Below are 14,310 nucleotides of genomic sequence, written 5' to 3'. Positions count from 1 at the left end.
CACCGGTTTGCGAGTGTTTTGCAAGACGAGCAAAACATTCGCAAAATCGGCGGCTCGGAAACCGAGCGCGCTTCGATTTGCGAGCGCCCCCCTGCGAACCGGCACCCCCCCCCCTGCGATCCGGCACCCCCCTCCCCCCGCCGCCATCAGGCCCCCCCCCCCCCACTGCCATCGGGAGCCCCCCAGCCGCGACCTGAGGTCCCCCCAACCCACCCGAACCCTCCCTTACTTCCTATGGGGAAACTTGCTTTGATATACGAGCATTTTGGATTACGAGCATGCTCCTGGAACGGATTATGCTCGTAATCCAAGGTACCACTGTAATACCCAAAAGTGCACTCAGCCTTTAAGGAAAAATCTTTAGATAAAACAAGGTTGGCTGGTATTGAAGAGGTTGCATGATCTATCCATAATAATTTAGATAGCTTTGAGGAGATACAGGACATTGTTTTCTTCTGGAGTGTTTTTTAGAACTAAGAGAAGAATCTAAAACACAGAGGTATGAGCATAGCCACTACGATATCCAGGTTTTAAATGTAAGCATGAGCCATTTTATCTATGTGAAAGGGTGTAATTCTAAAAGGCATTTCTGCAGCTTTTAAATGTCTAGTACCAATAAGAACCCCTCCCCCCTCCCCCCCCGATGCTTCTAAAAAGGTACCTTCCATAATATCAGGGACGTGCATGCTGTTCCCAGTGGATATATTACCATGGAAAAATGAATTTGCTTCCTCAGTACACCTGATTCTAGTCCCGTGTGGGCTGGGAGGAAATAACTAGGACTTCTAAACACCATGAAGTACTTCTAATTGGGAGTGGGAATGGGAACCTGGGACTTGGTAGACGACACTTGAGAAATGTCCCAGCTGCGGTTCATTTTTCAAAGCCAAGTTTGAAGGATCCTTATTTATTTACCGCCTCGTTGAAGGCGTTCACTCAAGGCGGTGTACAGCACGAGTAAGTCAAACATAAGCAATAGACAGTTACAGCAGTTAAAAAAAAGAAATTCAGATTACATTACAATGTCAACATAATACGTAATAAAACATTTTAATAGGGTGTAAGGAAAGGAGTGGTATATAGATAGAAGAGAGAAACAGAGGTTAGAAAATAAGGACTAATTTGAAGAGAGTTGCACATGAGGTCAGATTGGTGCTTGAAAATGAGCTCATCTAACCAAGGAGTGCAGCTAAGAGTCACTCCTTGTGTGTGTGACTAGCTAGTTAGTTACTTCTTACTATTTGCTTATTAGTACAGTGGTACCTCGGTTTACGAGTGCACCGGTTTGCGAGTGTTTTGCAAGATGAGCAAAACATTCGCAAACTTGGTGCCTCGTAAACCGAGTTTGCCTCGCTGTACGAGCGCCCGCCCCTCCCTCCCCGCGAACCGGCACCTTCCCCCCCTCGCGATCCGGCACCCCCCCGCCGCAATCTCAGATCCCCCAACCCACCCGAACCCTCTTCTTACTTCCAGGGTAGCCTCCGCATCGGCACCGGCACCGGCACCAGCATGTCCTGTGCGTTGGTGCCGATGCCGATGCGGAGGCTACACTGGAAGTAAGAAGAGGGTTCGGGTGGGTTGGGGGATCTCAGGTCGCAGCGGGGGGGTGCCCGATGGCGGTGGGGGGGTGCCAGTTCGCGGGGGGGGGCCTTCGGGGGGAGCAATGCCGGTTCTCGGGTGTGGGGGAGCAGTGCTGCTGGCCTCGGGGGGGGGGGGAAGATGGGGGGTGGGAACATATCAAAGCAAGTTTCCCTTACTTCCTATGGGGAAACTTGCTTTGATATACGAGCATTTTGGATTACGAGCATGCTCCTGGAATGGATTATGCTCGAAATCCAAGGTACCACTGTACCTTTAGACCAGGGGTGTCCAACCTGTGGCCCCGTGAAGTATTTTGTGAGGCCCCGGTCGAGGGTGATGCAGTGTTTTCCTCTGCTGCCACTAGGCGTTTACCTTCTTGCCGGCTCCCTCCTCTGTCTTGCTGCAGCATTTGTGCGGCCCTAGAAACATGTTTTTCGGCCAATGCGGCCCAGGGAAGCCAAAAGGTTGGACACCCCTGCTTTAGACCCTTTGGAAGAACAGTTTTTGCCCTATGTTTAACGAATAAGATTTCTAGGCATGGGCTGTCATTTGCAATAAAATATTGGTGGCGTACAGTCCTTTCAAAAAACATGCATAGTATGTGCAAAGAGAGCGTGCTTGTACACTCTCTAGGATTTTGGGGCCGCCTTTGACGACATTCATTCTGGAACGAGAAAAGGCACACACACGTGTTTTTGAGTGCCAAGCCCTAATGATTTTGTATATGAAAGCTTATGGACAAATATTTTTCATGATTAAAAATGCTTCTTTCAGCTAGGAATGGAGAGGAGACGGCTAAGCAGTTAGATTGTTTTGGACACTAAGAAACACTAAGAAAGTAGAGATGAACTGAAAGATCCCAATTTAAAAAAAAATAACTATTCATATATTTCATTTTTCTCTAGGAATTGTGTAGTTTGGCTTTGTTAGATCACAGCTCATGAAAAAGAGAGAGAGTGTTAACTGAAATGACACACAAACTATTTTTATTTCTGTTGTAGTTCTCCACCTACTTCCCTGGTTATTTTGATGGACAGTATTGGCTCTGGTGGGTTTTCCTTGTATTAGGTAAGTGCTTATTCTTGGACATATTTACTGCACCAAGTTAAAATTAGCTATTAATGTGGACATTGTCAGGATTTATTGTGTGGGATAAAGCAGCTTTTCAAGTTATCCAGCACCATCGTGGGCAGCAGAACCAGTAGGGCACGAAGGGAATCCTCTTTATATTTTTATTTGAGGATTGTGATTGGTCCTCAAACACAACCTGGAGGACGAGTAAATCTAGCTATGCACATTCATTGTATTTTTGTAAGCTTGACTGGATCATGGTCCCCCAGAGCAGGGTTGAGAATTCCTAGGATAGGTTGGGCTTGGGAGATGAAGGGTATTAGGCTATAAGAGCCTTTTTTTATAGTGGGAGATAATTTTGGGCTGGCTCTTAGTATGCTGAGGTGACTAACAAAGGAAACAAAACCCCTCTCTTAACTATATCTCCTTTGAAGTAGTAACTTTGTTGATGTTGGGTGGTCTGTTTGGATTGACATGATTTTCAACTAGCTGAGTTGTTTAGTATAAGGAGAAGAGCAACGGAACTGCGTATGTACAGGCTCCAAGAGCCCAGCTCCCTGAAAATCCACCTCCTTATAAGTAGCCCTGCTCGGAACTGGAGTCCTGAAAGAGAGCGGGGGGGGGGAGGGGGGGTAAAGGACTTTCAATAAAGAACCTGTCCCAAGGCAAGAGGGTTCAACAGACCTACTACACAAGTGGAGACTTGCCTTTTTCTACTAATAAAGACTTGTGACTGTAAATAGTTGTTAGAAGTTGTGTCTCCGTTTGCCTGTCTCATTCAGGTTAAGTAAACCTTTGACTGGAATTGTACCTTTTGGCCTGCATTGGGTGACAGGAGGTTGCTGGATTTAAAGTGGTTTTGGCCTCTAAGCTTGCTGTTCCTGGTTTTGGCCTCACAAATCTTTCTTAAAAATCACTTACATTAATCTACCCTGATGCTTACTGGGCAAAGAAGGGATTATACTAGCTTACCAGAACAGTGGAAACCTGAGAACGAGAAACAAACAGAGGAATCAGCTCTCTGCCTTCTCAGAAAATAAAAATTTGAGCCTGCTTGCAGACCTCGAGTAGTTTCACAAGAGCAATTTTGGGGGGAGATAGTATAAACCAGTGTTCCCCAACCCTGTCCTGGAGGACCACCAGGCCAATCGGGTTTTCAGGATAGCCCTAATGAATATGCATGGAGCAGATTTGCATACATATTCATCAGGGCTAGCCCGAAAACCCGATTGGCCTGGTGGTCCTCCAGGACAGGGTTGGAGACTACTGGTATTCCTAACTATCCAGAAAAAAAGGTGGAGTGGGCTAGCAATGGGATAGAGAAAGCAGAGGCTAAGGTCAAAGGAAGCAAATTTTAACATTATTTGGGCTTGTTCAACCCTCTCCAAGTTAGGTAGGACGAGAGGGCACTCTCTGAAGTTAAAAGGGGATAGATTCCGTACAAATGTAAGGAAGTTCTTCACCCAGAGAGGTGGAAAACTGGAATGCCCTTCCGGAGGCTGTCATAGGGGAAAACACCCTCCAGGGATTCAAGACGAAGTTAGACAAGTTCCTGCTGAACTGGAACGTACGCAGGTAAAGCTAGACTCAGGGCACCGGTCTTTGACCTAAGGGCCGCCGCGTGAGCGGACTGCTGGGCACGATGGACCACTGGTCTGACCCAGCAGCGGCAATTCTTGTTGTTCTTAGATGATATTTGGCTCTTAGCCCTCATTGACATATAAAACAGTATCATACGATAATGCAACTGGGTTTTCCAATAAACAATTTATTTGGCCCCATATTGATTTCCAAAAGGTCAAGATCAATGGACCGTAGAATAATAAATGATCTAGAGCAGTGTTTTTCAACCTTTTTACACCTATGGACCGGCAGAAATAAAAGAATTATTTTGTGGACCGGCGGTTGAAGAACACGGGGCTAAGTCGTGGGCCAGACTCCGCCCATCTCTACCCAAGCTCCACCCCAGACCCCGCCCCTGTGGACCGGCACCGGTCCATGGACTGGTGGTTGAAGAACACTGGGCTAAGTCGTGGGCCAGACTCCGCCCATCTCTACCCAATCTCCACCCCAGACCCCGCCCCTGTGGACCGGCACTGGTCCATGGACCGGTGGTTGAAGAACACTGGGCTAAGTCGTGGGCCAGACTCCGCCCATCTCTACCCAATCTCCACCCCAGACCCCGCCCCTGTGGACCGGCACTGGTCCATGGACCGGTGGTTGAAGAACACTGATCTAGAGTCTAATCTAATCTAATCTAATCTAATCTAAATCTTGGGTTTATATACCGCATCATCTCCGCAGATGGAGCTCGACACGGTTTACATGGTTAGGGAAGGAACGGAACTCCAGTGGAATTATATAAGTATGAGAGAAGAGAGGTTGGTGTGAGAGTCCCTGCTTTGAGATTATAATGCCAACACCTATTAGACTTAGAGCTATCTAACTTTTATAAAAAAAAACTTCTGGAGATGGCATAGGACAGTCTGGACTGGAAGATGCCATCTCTGCGGGTACCAAGTCCCATACATGGGAACATGATAGACTGAGTGTCCCAGCATCATCATGAAAATGAGAATCATAGGACTCAAGGCACCAGTTCATGTGAAAAAGTTATGGATATCGTGGGCCACAAACCTGTTGCCTACTTACTGCCTGTGGCTGAAAAGGAAGCTCTGAAGGAGAGTCAGCATAGCGCAGGATATTTTGGGTGTCTACTAGCAACACATATGCTCTATGTAAAAGAAATAAAAAACCACGTTTGTCTCAGATGCCGACATTGTACATGTCAACCTCCAAATCCAAATTCGTGGCCATTGAGATGCAGAAATTTCTATCCTTTTCTCCCCAACGAGCTCAGAATGGGTTACAGGTTAACATACATAATATACAGTTAACAGGTTACATTTTGCCATACAAAGTGTTTATCATATCTCGACATATACTTCTTAATCCAAAAGCAGTGGGTAGGGGAATTAGGTGAAGAAGTAAGTTTTTATTGCTTTCCTAAAGTTCAGGAGCCCTTTGAGGGATCTGATCTATGGGAGCAGTTGATTCCAGACACTTTGCAAGTACTGATTAAAATAAAGGAAAAAAAAAAAAAATAAAGGGCATTTCTTGGGTGACGATGCACACTGCTGTAGCCCAGAAATCATGGCACTCGGATTATTTAGCACAATATACTGTATATTATGTGTAATTAGGGAAGGTTACAAACTGATCACCAGTTAAACAAGAGAAAGATGCCCTGGTGGCATAGAACGTTTCTCCTATGGCGTGCATGTTTTAGTAAGGGAAATATGCCATCTGGTGGTGATAAATTGCATTCGAGTTGTGGACACATTCCACTGTGCACAGTGGAGGTGTGCTATGTAGAGAATGACATGGGGCAGGGATGGAGACGGGACAGAGCCTGTAGGAACAAGAAAAAAACTATCCCTATGTCATTAACAATCCAATTATCTTCCGATTATGTAAAAGCACAGGCAGTCGAACCTTTGGGTAGGTTGTACCAAAACCAGATCGAAAGGGAAGACTATTTGTAATTTACAAACAAAAGTTGTACAGAATATTGTCCGTTTTATAAAGGTTTACAACACAGTTGTCAATGTTGCTAGAAAACATCTCAGTTCCACACTTAAAATTAGCATAGTGGCAATTGTATATTCTCTGCAGAAGTTTTTTCTGCCGATGATGTGGGTGGAGGAGGCTCTGCCGGAACAAACCTGAGGCTTTTTCTTCCACTGAGTTAATACTCTTAGCCTTACAAGTGGAGCAAGTTTGTGATTTTTATTTATTTATCCACTTTTTGTAGATTTAGGTCTTCATCATAAGGCATATGAAGACAGGCTTAAAGATCTCAATATGTATACTTTGGAGGAAAGGCAGGAGAGAGGAGATATGATAGACATGTAAATACCTATGTGGCATAAATACACATGAGGCAAGTCTTTCAATTGAAAAGAAACTCCAAAGTGAGAGGGCATAGAATGAGATTAAGAGGTGATAGGCTCAGGAGTAATCTAAGGAAATACTTTTATGGGTTTTTTTTGGGGGGGTTTACAGAAAGAGTGATAGATGCATGGAATAGTCTCCCAATAGAGGTGGTGGAGACAAAGACTGTTTGAAGTCAAGAAAGCTTGGTATAGACACGTGATATCTCATAGGAAGAAGAGGAGATAGCAGATGTATGGACGGGCTAGATGGGCCATTTGGCCTTTTATCTGTCATCATGTTTCTATGAAGTCTTGTTTTTTTAGCATTTTTCTACATTAAAGTCAAAATTTGGCAACATGTGGAATTTTGTATTTGTTCTCAGTAAGCCCTGTTGTAACATCATAACATGTTTCCTTTAGGTTTTCTTCTGTTTCTCAGAGGATTTATCAATTATGCAAAGGTTCGGAAGATGCCGGATACATTTGCCACGCTTCCTAGGACCAGGGTTCTCTTCATTTATTGAAGGTATAAGTTTAATTTTCTTCTACTTTAATGTTGATCTCCCTACAAACCTTTTGTTTTCAGGTTTATTTTCTGAGCGTGTCCTGTAAACCATCTACATCACTTATACACATAAGCCCAGATATGATCCTATAACATGAGCCAATCTAATAAACTACCTGGCATGGTTTTTAGAAATAAAATCTTTCCTCTGTATCAGTCATTTTTTCTTTAATCAAAACAAGGAAAAGGCAAGAGAGATGTCCTATTCAACCAAAGGGTAACTTATTTATAGATAAAGTCTGAAACAAGGATCCAAGTTTCGGCATCTATGAAGTCTTCATCAGGGGACACTTAGAGATGCTTTCAAAATCTGGTGAGTGTCGGTGGAGTGTAAAGACTGAAAAAGTCAGCATTGTTCTTGGCGAAAGTTTTGCCGAGAATAAATAACCTCTGGTGTCAAATTTTGAAGGTGCCATCTGAGTCCCAGTCCCAGGAATTACCTTTTTACTAATCCAGTCCTTCCTGTTCAGGCAGGAGAAATGCCAGAGAAAGCAAAGTTGCCGACTTGTACTGGAACTTCCTCATTCTTAACGTCCCTTCCGGATTCCTTATGCTAGGTGTTCAATCCCAACCCCCAGTCTGGGTACTGCAGGAATTCATATTTTTCAGAACACATGATGCACTGCTCCTAGTGGTAAAGTCAGTTTCAATTTCTGCAAGCAGTCATCTTAATTTGAATTATTGTTACTATTTCAATCAGTCTATGTAAACCGAGATGAGCCCCTAATTTAGGAGAAGATACGATATATAAATATTTGGATTGGATTTTGTTGTTGCTCTGCCGTTTCTTATTTTTTCGCTTAAAGTTTGCTTAAACTTAATTTTTTTGGGTGGCTTCAGTACCTTGAGACCCCTCCCTGGTGGTCTGCTGTCAGAGATTTAAGATTTAAGGAACAGGAAGAATATGCTTTGCTTTTAAAAGAGGTAATATATAACATGATCAAATTTGGAACGACAGTAAAGTAATCTAACTGCAGTATTTAAGATTTAAGAGACCTAAAAGTGTGTGTGCTCTGTAGAATGATGTGAACAGAAACCTGTTTGACTGGGATGAAGTACGTTAGTGTTCATTAGTTTTCTTATATTCCGTTTGGATTTATTCTGTGTCCGGTTTGTGTAATCACAGCTGGCAATTGTCTTTCGATGTGGTTAAGTGGAACTGGCAGGAAGAAATCGGTGATGTAACAAACTCTGCATTATACAACAGAAACCAAAATTGTATCCTTCAGATGCCGAATCCTTTCTGGCACATCTTTGGTCATTTGTTTTGGCTCTCCCCAAAAAAACCCAACAATTCTTTAGTGAAAATGCATCTTGAGTGTGAATATTCCAAAGCAGCTTTTAACAGTCTACCCAAACCTGCATTTAAGTGGTTTGTAACTGTTCCAATGTGGAGGAAATGTGTGTCTTTGTTTTCACTATTTTTAATTTTCAAGATTACATAAACTAGGATTAAGTATACAGCATAATATGCCCACAACAAACAGGACAATTACAGAGAACATAACTCAGTAGTTATATAGATGATAAATAATACATAATGTACATTTTTATTAATTCCACCAGGTCCCATAATCCTGGTATGTTTTTAGAGAGAGATTGCAGCATTTCTCACATCTTAGTTTAATTTTTGGATGACAAGGAGCTTTTTCAGTATTAAGCAGAATTAGTTAGCTTTATAGCCAAAGCTGTATTGTAGGTGGATGATCCTGGATGAAATGGCTCTGTGGGCTTTAGATGGTACAAATTCGGAAGAGGGATAAAAAGGACTTCTGGTGACAGAAGCACACTTAATTTTTTTTCATTGGGAAGTGTTCTAGTCATGAGGTTGCATTACTGACTTACATCTTGTGCTGTTAACTCTGCACCCTTGAACAAGTCAGTCAATTGCAATGTGTCTCAAGTTACCCAATTATACAGGGATTCCAAAAATGCTAAAATAGTTCTTAGTAACATTGGACAAGTCACTTCACCATCCGTTCGTTGCCCCAGATACATCTTAGATTTTAAGTTCATTTAGAGCAGTGGTCTCAAACTCCAACCCTTTGCAGGGCCACATTTTGGATTTGTAGGTACTTGGAGGGCCTTGGAAAAAATAGTTAATGTCTTATTAAAGAAATGACTGTTTTGCATGAGGTAAAACTCTTTCCTTTTGGCTAAGTATTAATAATAATATTGTCATTTATAGCTAAAGAGACATATGATCAAGAAACTGTTTTATTTTACTTTTGTGATTATGATAAACATATACTGAAGGCCTCAAAATAGTACCTGGCAGGCCACGAGTTTGAGACCACTGATTTAGACAGAGAAATTACTTGTGTATCTGCTTTCCACTTACCTTGAACTTAAATTTAGGGAAAGAAAGTAATTAAGATATTGTCCAGATCCAAATTTTGTATTTAAAAGCAGGCACCTTTTCTGTTAGTTCTTGCAGACCTAATATTAAAATTCATGGCGTACAAGGACTGGATGGAAATCCATCTATGTGAAACCTTTAAACGATAATAGCATGTTATTTTTTTATATGCAGACATTTTTTCAAAGTTATTGACAAATGAAGGGAGTTTAAAATAGTAAAGAACAAACAGTTTTTTGCCTTGTGATATGGTACAGTAACACTGACGACATTGTTATTACAAAAGCCTATGAACATCCTGTCGCTTTGTGTCTGTTGCATCCTTTCTTCCAAAGGCTAACTATAGCTCTTTCGTCTTTCTCCCCAGATGTGTTCTGCCAGAGACCTTCCTGCCTATGTGAATTCTCCCTCCAGAAGCAAAAGGACACCTGCAGGAAGTACTCTGAGATCCAGAGCAGAAGGGAAACTTAATCACCTGCTTTAAAAATAAAATGGAAAAAAATTTAAAAGTTCTCTTGAAGAAAAGCATTTCTTTATATTTGTTTCTAGGTGTAAAATTTTAATAGTTAATGCCAACTTCTGTAATCATTGAATCATTTAGTGGCTACTGTTCAAGAAACCTATTGCAATCAAGCCTGTGATGTACTAATATATAAAACCTTATATTGTTTGTAATCATATAAATAGCATGAATGATGCTCCTGAAGCCAGTAGGGGGCAGTCTTGCTTTAATTTGATTTCAGTCTAAAACAAAGGGATTTCAGTGTAAGAGTTATCGACTGCTGGCCATTTTTCAGGGGTATTGGTCTCAAAGGTCTAGAAATCAGTTTTGTGGCCACATTATATCTACTTACTGTTAGAATAACATGGTGTTTAGTACACCTGGAAACAAAATCAGAATGCGTAATTACCATTATTATGGTATAGTCTGGTTTGATTATAATAAGAATTAAGTATTTTTCAGAGTTTAAGTATTAAGCTTTGTAGTCGGTATTCAGTCTTGTATATTAATTTTCATACTGTATAATTTCTGGATCATGGGGAGAGTTTGACAGTGTCTACTGGTGGAGGACATCAGGTGATAACAGAAATAGTCTTTTTAACTGCTTTTCAAATATGAAGGGGGTAACCCTTTTTTGATGAACTTGTGGAGGGTTTTGAGACAATCCCTAACATACAGGTAGGTTTTTTTGTTTTGCTTTTAAAATTTGTGTAAGCAGGAACTCTTATTCATTCTCAGCATAGACTGATATGCACTTTTGTGCTTTCTGCCAGGTGGTAAATTAATTTTGAAGTTTTACTATGTTAAAACTGTAAATATAGCAGACTATTAATAAATGTCACTTATGTAGCACTTTCTACTGTAGACTGGTGCTTAATTTAGCATACGATGGCTTCTTGGTGACTTTGCATTTTCATGGGCTAGCTCAGTGACAGTACTCTGCATTGCCTAATACAGTCTGTGTCCTGTTTCCAAGTCCAGCTTGATCATTGTAGGCTGCAGTTACAGATGTCTTGAGCACCAACTGCAAGAGATGAAGGGGGGGTAGGAGAATGGGTCCTAATTGTGCCCCACAGCTCAATTGAAGAACCTGGTCCATTTAAACTGACAAGACCACCCCGTGAAGGTTTCCTTGCAAGGAGGATGGCTCTTCTCGCCTCCGGAGTAGAGGTCTGCACGAGAACGGGGATCACGGGAATCCCCCCCAAGCCCAAGGGGATGGAAGGCTTTGGAAGCAGGGTTCATCCATATAATATAATGGATACATCAGCCTTAGTAAAAGAGGGGGTTTATAAGTTAATTACCTGAACAGAAAACAAAAAAAGGGTTCCACCAAAGAGATTCCACAAGGAAAACATCAGCGCAAACACAAAAGAAACTGTGGAATTGATGATCCTGTCAGAAGTAATTGCTGCTTTTTATGGGGACGGGTGGGGATGGAGAGGATCCTGGTAGAGATGGGTGGGATTTCTGTTCCCGCGCAACTCTCTACTCCGGAGAAACTGGGAGGCTTATATAATTTTATTTGAAAATTGTACAGTGCACAAATATTGTTGGGCCACAAGCTTTTGGCTAAGCATTGCTCCCAGGGAAACCTTTGTCCCAGCGGTGTTTCATTAGCCCACCACGGCCTCTGTCCTTTTGCAGCCCCAGTTGTGAATCCGAATGATAATGGCGATATCCCTTCTGTTTGGGAACTGGTGCTCTATTCTCTGCCCCCCTCTTCCTTCCCCAAACAAATGGGATGAAATAGTTTAACTGGACACAAAAGTGTAGTGGTGGGTTGTTGAGTTTTTTTTTGTTTTTTTTAATAAGATAACATTTTACACAATTTAAAATTACACAACTCTCTCCCCTGTTTCCTTTTGAAGTGCATTTTGTCCAGTGCAGCTTGATGTTGAAATTAGCTGTTTTTCACAACCTAGATTATTTTTTTATTAATAAAAGCTGGTGTAAACCAATGAGACTAGAAAAAGGAATAGAGAGATATCCACCAGTTTATAGATTTTGTCCAAGAAGTAGATTTGTTTTTTCCTTAGCAAGTTGAAGATGTTCACATTTGCAGCAGCAAGGGCAATAAGTTTGTCTTGCACAGTAAAATCTGTCGTGATTGGAAATATCTAGTCAAATATACGTTTATTCCTTAGGTATTTTGGCCCAGATTCTAGAAGTGGCGTTGTCGTCATCCTTAAAAAAATGGCTGCCAATTGCCTGTCAGTCAAACAGTGCCATTTATAGAATTACAGCTTCGTGAAACATAGGCGCTGGCAAAGTAGACCAGGGCCTATATTTCCGGCATCTGCCTTTCATGTGAATTGGGACTACGGAGACACTTTATGACGTCTAATGCCATGTCTGGTATTAGCCACGCCTGCAGTAGTATTAGGTGGTGTAAACACCTCTATAGCCACAATGCAGGTGCCTACTTTTATTTATTTATTTATTTTTAATAATGCTTTTATTTTTTAAACTTTAATACCACAGGCTATTCATAGACTGGTTCCAAATTGCAACACCAATACACATATTCCAGTCGTCTTTGTTTCTTTCGTTCTTTTTATATGATCCTCAGAGGGCTAAAGAACCCTTTTGGTTTATGTGAAACAAATCACAATAACCCGATCGTCATAGGACCAATATTTTAACAACTTTTTCATATTTTATAAATACTTAGCTTAGTATATATAGTTGATTTTTGGGAGCGCCTCTACCAACACGCACATGTTTCAAGAATACTTTTCATCAGGGTTGAGGCTCCCACATGTAATCTAAAAAATACAAAATTATACGGTCTTAACCACTAAGAACATCAAAAATTTGCTCTTAATTTACATTCTATATTCCGTTTCTAACCAGGACATCTCATCTCCAGTTTACAGTTACTATGAATCAGAGTAGAGAATGACACGGTGACAAAGTTCATCACCGTCCCCGTGGATAACCGCAGGAAACCATCTTCATGTAATTTCTTTAAGGAGAGAGGGAAAAATCAAAATATGAATAGCCACAACCACTGACCCTCAAGCTTTGCTTTGAAGAATGCTGGTGTAGAAGGACTGAGGTTGAAATAGACACTAAAAAATGACATGGGATTATTTCCCGCGGTTATCCACTGGAACGGTGATGAATTCTGTCACCATGTCATTCTCTAAATCAGAGTATGATGGATTATTTGGATATCCATATCATGAAAATAATACTTTTCAAACATCTTTTATATCGAAAAAATACAGATTGTGCAAGTTTTTTATGTTATCATAGTTTTCACCCCCAGGAATTAAGATCCAATCTCCCAATTAGTCAATTCTTAAGGATCCGTCACCTCTGTTCTTCATTGGAGGATTATAAGACCCAAGCAAAAGCACTTTGGCATCGGTTTGCTCAGATGGGGTACCCTAAAACAGTTATAAAAAAGGCATACCTAAGGGTTAAGTATGCCAATCATGATCTTCTCCTACAAACAGAGAAACAACCATCTGATTTAGAATTGATATATGTACAGAAATTTACAATGTTATCTATGAAAATAAAACATCTATTCTTAAACACTGGCATATAATACAACTATTAAAAGATATGCCTGAGCGCCCAATATTTGCATATCAGAGACACCGTAATATAGGTGAAATTATTCATAGCCCAACTCTCTCTGTTCAACATGGACATCATGAAGCGTGTGGACACTGCCAGTGGTGTTCTCTTACTATGTTGGGCGAAATTTGGGTACATCCACAAACGGGAGAAGTAATTTATTCAAGAGGGACCACCAATTGTGAAACAGTAAATGTCGTATATATTATCCAATGCCCATGTGCTAAGGTATAGGTGCGCAGAACTCATAGATGGGTCAAAATACAGCGCAAATCTAGAGTTAATACTGAGACAGATACAGCCCCAATAGTAAACCACTGGAAGCTTATGAAACATACTTGGCAGGATATAAAATGGATTTACTTCTTAAATACTTTGGCTCCAAATGGTCTGAATGAAGAAATTGACTGGATGCCTTTAGTTTAAATTAAAGGTTTCTTTAATATCATTATCATTTATATTAAGGATTCTTAGCTTTATTTATAATTATGCCATCTTTGGTCAGTTCTCGTCTGTCCTGCAGGAGATATCCGCCCCCTCCACGTAATTAGCTTCGGTTTGAAGTTGTATTTTAAACTGGAACTGACAGACGCCAACATTAACATGATATTCTATGGAGAGGAGCACGATAGTAAGTTACTATACTTTAAGATACACATAATAAGTGAGATGTCTTGGTTAGAAACTACGGAATATAGAATGTAAA

The 14,310-nt window shown here is 41.1% G+C and overlaps 1 protein-coding gene across 1 annotated transcript in view; it reads left to right on the top strand.

Annotated features, from left to right (window-relative positions):
* NDFIP1 (Nedd4 family interacting protein 1) overlaps positions 1–10,870 on the top strand; it is a 32,802-nt gene extending 21,932 nt beyond the window's left edge. Inside the window, exons 6-8 of the mRNA XM_033927493.1 lie at positions 2,583–2,649; positions 7,008–7,113; positions 9,879–10,870. Of these exons, the coding sequence (XP_033783384.1) occupies positions 2,583–2,649; positions 7,008–7,111 (171 nt within the window). The 3' untranslated portion in view covers positions 7,112–7,113; positions 9,879–10,870. The remainder of the gene's footprint in view (positions 1–2,582; positions 2,650–7,007; positions 7,114–9,878) is intronic.
* The last annotated feature ends 3,440 nt before the right edge of the window (positions 10,871–14,310 follow it).

The sequence above is a fragment of the Geotrypetes seraphini genome, chromosome 18, assembly GCF_902459505.1.
Source record: "Geotrypetes seraphini chromosome 18, aGeoSer1.1, whole genome shotgun sequence".
NCBI classification, from domain to species: domain Eukaryota; kingdom Metazoa; phylum Chordata; class Amphibia; order Gymnophiona; family Dermophiidae; genus Geotrypetes; species Geotrypetes seraphini.
The sequence above is the reverse complement of the archived record's forward strand: the minus strand, read 5'-3'. Positions and strand labels throughout refer to the sequence as shown.